At 36.9% G+C, this 6,625-nt stretch overlaps 1 protein-coding gene across 1 annotated transcript in view; it reads left to right on the top strand.

The window, feature by feature from the left end:
- The first annotated feature begins 2,875 nt into the window (after positions 1-2,875).
- Positions 2,876-6,625, top strand: part of FARP1 (FERM, ARH/RhoGEF and pleckstrin domain protein 1) — a 178,780-nt gene continuing 175,030 nt past the window's right edge. Inside the window, exon 1 of the mRNA XM_026058206.1 lies at positions 2,876-3,046. Coding sequence (XP_025913991.1) covers positions 2,876-3,046 — 171 coding nt within the window. The remainder of the gene's footprint in view (positions 3,047-6,625) is intronic.

The raw sequence follows: 6,625 nt of genomic DNA, 5'->3' as shown, positions 1-6,625 counted from the left end.
TAATACTTTGAGATAGATTTAAAAAGGAAAGGTCTGCTTTTAATTTGGTAAGTGGCAGATACATGTGATCACAGTAGCCAATATTTCTTAGATTTGTGCTTCCAAAATGAAGTGTGCAAGTGTAACTGATAGGCTCAATACATGTATTACAAGGGTTTCTATATTACTAGCTGTTAATAATAATAGAAAGGTCTCTTAGCTTTCTGTGTGGAGTGGTTTGACTTGTACTTTTCCTCCATATTTTTTTTGGCTCCTAAACTTGGGCCTTTTTTTTCCTTTTTTCACTAAGTTTATTGGCCTGTCCACGCGTGAGTGTGGGTCACTAGATCCTCTAGTCAGACGAACATTTACAGAAAGGTTTGAGCTTTTTAATATTTCCTTATGTTGATTATTTTAATGCTGTCACTTGAACTGTACTGGATCAATCCCTACACCTAGGATTTGATAAATAGAACAGACTTCCTCTTCATCTATTTTAAATGTGTGTACCTAACCAAAAACTACTGTAAAAATAAAGCTATTGCAGAGGTCCTTTCTTGAGTATTGGTGTGTATGTGATATATGGTGACTATAGGAGAGCTCATAAAACTGCTTTTGAACTAACAAGGATATGGACCAGTATCCTTGTGTGCAGTGGCATTTCTAGACTGAGAGCGTGTGCTATCTTTTTTTTTAATGTTCATATGCATTTCACATGCAGGAAAATCAGACTTATTTCGAAATAGGCCTAGAGTCTTGATATAGCCTTTTCTCTTTTCTTCTTGGAATTCCTGCCTCCAACTGCAACTTTATCATTGGTGTTTTCTTGTCTTGTAAAAAGGCTTTAATTTAATTAATTTTAAAGGATAAAATCAATGTAACTGATTCCTTTTACATTTTGGATTACAAGGCCAATTGATTAATAATTATGAAATAATTATTAATATTTGGCTGGCACTTGGGTAACTTTCATCTGGTATCTTTTCAGCCCTGGTAGGTAGTATAGTACGGTTTCATTGCAAAAATTGCCAGCTTGAGGTTGCCTTCATTAGCTGTGTCGGCTATGTTGCTCTGTAGGGAAGCTTCTAGGTTGCCTGAGTTTTTTCTTACCTGTTCTCCTTCACTTGTGCCTGTTGAGTTGATATGTAGCTGTGTGTGATCCCCAATTTTTCCTTCTCCTCCTCCTCAGCTAACGCTTTTTTTTTTTTTCCTTTTAAAGCAAAGTACTGCTTTCAAAATATTTACTCCAAGCCACTTTCTGTGTTTAATAGTAAATCAGTGGGGACAAATTAGTCAGGAAATGGAAGAGTAATGCGTAATGAATAGCACACTGTGTATACTCCTCTGAAGACAGCATTGTTTGCGTTCCATCCTTCTGGAGGGAGTTGGTATCTCATTACACGGTGCTGTTCTTTAGAGTATACTATAGAGCTGGTAATTAATTTTACTAATACATGGGCTAGGTTGTCCGTTCCATTTTTCCCGTAGACTTCTCAATATCTTTAACCTCAAAGTTAAAGCCTGTTAAAAACTGTGATTGGCCCTACTCTTCTTGTACCTCTGTTCAGCTGGAACGTTACATTTCCGTTCTTTCTGTTTGCTACATGTTTTTTTAATGGTCGTTGATCAGCCTATAAAAGTCATGGGGAATGGAAATGCGATTACCAAGGAAGACGAATAGACAGTAGCAGCAGGCTTTATCAGAAATCCAGCTAGAATGTCAAAAGGTTGAGGAAAAAAGTGAAATAAAATTCTAGTATGATGTGTAACATTTGACAAGTAAAACTAGTGATCCTTGAATTCAATAAGAAAGTTCAAAACTGTACCTTATAATGAAAAATCACACCTGATCACTGAAGCTCTACTCCTTTTTTAGGGTAGGGTATTTCTCTAGCAGAAATGTGCTGTATAACGCAGTGCAAACGTTGAACAGAAACAAAGCTAGCAGGCCAGTTTCTGGGGTTACTTTCCATGGATACAAACAAATCATCCATATTCAGAAAGCTGCACAGGCGAGCTGATACAGGTGTTGCGTTCCCTTGGCACAGTCAGGAGGGGCCCATTCCTTGGGGGTCCTCTCCCGCTTCCCGGGCTATGAGAGAATCTGATTTTCTGATTTGAGAAATCAGATTTATCTGTGCCCGGGAGTCTTGCTTTTCCCAACCAGTGCTGCTGCTCTGGCTTTTTCTGGACTTCCCTGTAGTTGGTTCTCACAGCCCTTGACCCATCAGTGGGGTCAAGGATTTGTTTCCCAGGAAAAACAAAATATTTAGGCAATATAATAGATCTCACAGGGGTCATCTTGTACCCCCTTGGCTTTTGTGCTTCAGAGAACCTTAAACAAGGGGTAGCTGCAGAAAGGGGCAGAGAAGGCTGGAAGGGGCAAGGGAGAAAGTGCTGACATGGCCAGGAGAGGGGATGATGGTCAACAAGTGGCAAGTTGCCCCAGCTGCACTCCTCTTCCTCCCATCTCTGGGAGGCCTGGGTTTTGCTGCTAACAGTCTGATTTGTAACTATGTAAAAATTAGCATAATTCATTGAAATGTGGGTTCCAATATGTTCTTGTTGCATTTTCCAGGGGAAAAGGAAAATTATTCTTTTTCCGTTGTGCAGTACTGTAGGTAGCCAGTCTGTCAAAATCTTCCTTACTCCAACAGATGATTAGCCTCTGTATTTTGAAAAATAGAAAGTTTGCATGGTTTTCCTGTACTTACACGGTCTATTTTTTATTTTTAAAAAATTCATCATGGTATTACTTTGTGTTAATGGTCATACAGTTTATTAACTGTAAGCATATACACTCAAATGCTCATGTGCAACAATTCATATTTATAAGTGATATGGTTTTCTTTGCCCTTATTCCTTTATTAGATATAAGAAACGTGTTTCTCTAAACATGGGTGAAACAGAGCAGAGACCAACAGCAGGATCCCGGTTAGGAGCTCAGGAAAATACTGGGATCAGTACCTTGGAGCATGGACAGAAACCACCTATGACGCCTCCAGGAAAACTCGTCTCCATCAAAATCCAGATGCTGGATGATACCCAAGAAACTTTTGACGTTCTGGTAAGGATGTGGAGGTTGGGGTGGCTGAAGATTTTTTTAGAGGTTTCTAAAAGTGGATGTTTTCAAACCAGTTCTGGTTTTATTCCAAATTTTTGCTTCTTTGCTGGCCATTGAATTCATGTTGTGAAGAAAATGGTTGTTGTATCAATCAGCATTAAATGTGTGATGGCGCAATACAATAATGTTGAACAGCATAGTGAATTGTAAATTGCAGTTATTATTCTGTTGCTATTTGAATAGCTTCAAAAGAAGTCAAAAGGATTTTTCTGTGGTTTTTTTTTTCCCCTCAAATATTATATTAGTGGTTTCTTCCACTTTCTAAACAGTTTATATTTTTTTTCTTGGTGCTGTTTTGCCCTTGATCCAGTGAACCATAGCTCTACAAGGAATTATTATTTTTTTTTCCTTTGGCAAGTCCTTAGAATGTTGACTTGAAATCATCAAAGTTTTTGCTAATTTGTATCACTCTTACAGACAGCAGTTGTTCACACACCCGTTGAGTGGAGGGAAAGAATCAAAGCAATCTCATTTAACATTTCTCTATACACTTGGTGGCCATTGAAATTAATGTTGGTTTGTACTTGCCAAGTAAGGGAGTAGAATTACTGCCGCTTTTGTGTGCGTGATCAAAAGAATTAGTCTGGATTAGTTTTGGTTTGAAGACCAACTCTCTTTTATACTATCTAACAGCTAGTAACCGCTAATGATTTTAACATGTTGTACTTAAGTAATTAACATTTAAGGTTCTTGAACAGTGTTGCTGTTATGGAAATGTACTGGAACGTATGTTTTTCAAAGTTCTCAGGGTTCAGTGAATAGGAAACTGGAAACTTGAGTTCAAATTTCATCCTTTGTTACTAGCATTTTATGTAGCTGTGGTAACTTCCATGCCTTCTTTGGCTTAATTTTCCCTTCTGCAAAATGGGGATTTAGCAATGAGGGAAATGGATCTTATATGTATAGCACTTCACAAAAGTGCTTGTGGTCTGTGATTAAAATGTTGTCCATGTATTAAAGATGAAGAAATTCTGATTAGGAAAATGGCTACCTTACCAACAAATGAATTTTTACCTGTTTGCAAGTTTTTTGTGCCTTCTGGTCTGCTCTCTGCTGCAGTTTGCTTACCAACTAGTCCTATGTGTTCAGCTTCAGAATTTCATGTATTGAAAAGTTCTCAGGCAGGTATTTGTAAACTGAATTGCCATAAAGTAATGTATATGTAACTTAAGTCTATGATTCTGCATGGGCTTCAGAATGCCTATTGAACACCTGTAGCAAGCAGAATATAATTAACAGTTCTCAGATATTCATCGATGTCCAAAAAAGTTGTTCTAGTTTAAATCATTAGATGTTAGTTAAACACGTGCTGCTAATCATATGTAGTATAAATATCCCTATTATCCCAGAGATGACACTTTCTTTTCTTGGATGCTACTTCACCATCCTAAAACTCTTTGGAAATGACACAGTTTATAAGAGTTCATAGTCCTATTTAACAAACACGAGGAACTATTTTAACATCAGGATCCTTTTATGAAGCTGTTCAGAAGCAAACATGAGTAACAGATGAATGCAATGCACCATTGTAACTCTGTCTTTGCTTCTGGCAGTTTGAGAAGAGAGTAGTTTTTCAAGCTTCAGCATTAGAAGATATCCATATTAGTCTGTGTTTTTTAACCTTCAGTGACATTTGGAAAAGACCTGGGTTTGAACAACTTTCCGTTCAGATCACTTCAATATGAATGCTTTCTGAGGCTTTAATTTCATAATTACATCTATTCCAGCAGAGTCCAGTTGGTTTTAAAATCAGATTTTTTGATGTATTTTGTATGACCTTTAGATTGTAATGTCTCAGAGCAGATTCCTAAACCCTTTTGTCTTTAAATTATACGTAGTCAAACGGAACTATACACATCACTTTTGGTTTCCTTTAAAAGGCATTAATTTTTCAGTCCCGTTTTACAAAACTGAAAAACGTTTATTACATCTAAATTGGGAGTATGGGTTTTCCAACCTGAATAAACATCCCATTTACAAGATTGCTGTTTTTAACCAGATTGGAGCAGTATACACAGAAAACGAAAGTGACACCATTTCAACACCATATTTGAGGCAGCAAGTATGGGTGTGGGCAGAGGATGTTAAACATATATGCCTAAGCACATCAATGGACTTACTTTTCAGTGGAAAATTAAGAGCATTTTACACGAGAAGGGTCTAGAACTACTCTTTCCAAAACTTCAGCTCCTAACTGCCATGATTATGAAAATAATATTCCAAATATGCTATAAGTATAAACTGAGAAGGTATTGTCTTGCTGACAGTTTCAGGAATTTTGCTGGACATCTTTTTCTCTATTAGCACACGGGCCAGATTTCAAGCTGCTTTATTACTGCATATTCTGTCATATCCTTTTGTAGGAAGGTAAGAAGTCTAAGTCATGTCAATTTATTATTTGCTCTGGAATTCTGTGTAAAAATAGAAAAAGATACTGGTGTTCTTCCTTCCCGAATTTTGGGAAAGAAGTAGAACAATTGGGACTGTCCATCCGTCTAGTCCTCCTTTCTTGCTATTCCTAGAATTTCTTTTGTTAAAGGTTCAGCCCACCCATCAGTTAAAACTGGAAAAGGATCTTACTCCATGTAGTGTTTTCCTTGACTTCTTTTAAATTATCTTCTGTGAGAGAAGATTCAATAGCCTTGCATTTAGGCAACCACCTTCCTCTCATCCTATGTAAATGGCCTGTTTTTATTAGAATGGAATCCTTCAGATTTCTGTGTCTTTTCTGTACACAATAAAACAGCAGAAAAGTATGACCTACTTCCATCCCACCCCCAGTGCTTCTGTTCTTTGGGCTGCTATTTAAAAGTAAAATAACTTTAGTGTCATTTGTTCTTCTAAAAGACAGTTGCTCTTTACTGACCAACTTTTGGTGCTAGTGTTCTGGTGCTACGTAATCATACCACTTCCAGCTCATTAAATTAGCTTCTCACAAGCAAATAAAAAAAGAAAAGAAAAAATCCACATAGCTTCATGTGGGCCTGTAAATGTCATTTTTTTGCCAAAGAAAACATTAGGTATATGGAGTCAGTTTGTATGGGAGACTTGAAAAACAGAAGCCCAGAATGAAGGCCTTTCATCTTTGCAGATGCAATATTGCAAAAGAAAGGGTGCATAAAAAAACTTTCATATTCTGCTTGCTGTTAACAGCCAATATTTCATTGCAGAATGTGCAAAAATTCCAACATTCCAAAAAGCCAATAAAAGCTTGAATACATAATCCTGGATCATTAATACACATCTCATTTGGATTGCCAGCCCAGTTAGCTAGCTGCATGACTTTTTCCAAGCAAATACAGATGTTTGAGGGGAAGATAGGCACTTCTTCTTTCAAAAAAGATTACTAAAATATTACTGAGATGATCTGTTCAAGTTCAACGTTTTAATTTTGTATTTAGTGTCCTTAACATAAAAGGGAGAAATAAATTTTGTCAGTCATCTTTTCGAGCATGTTTTTTTAGGTTCTCCTTTGAGAAAATAAATTATTTGGAATAGCGTTTCCCTCTTTGAAATTATTCA

This window comes from Apteryx rowi, unplaced genomic scaffold (genome assembly GCF_003343035.1).
Source record: "Apteryx rowi isolate R43461 unplaced genomic scaffold, aptRow1 scaffold_144, whole genome shotgun sequence".
Lineage (NCBI taxonomy): Eukaryota > Metazoa > Chordata > Aves > Apterygiformes > Apterygidae > Apteryx > Apteryx rowi.
The sequence above is the reverse complement of the archived record's forward strand: the minus strand, read 5'-3'. Positions and strand labels throughout refer to the sequence as shown.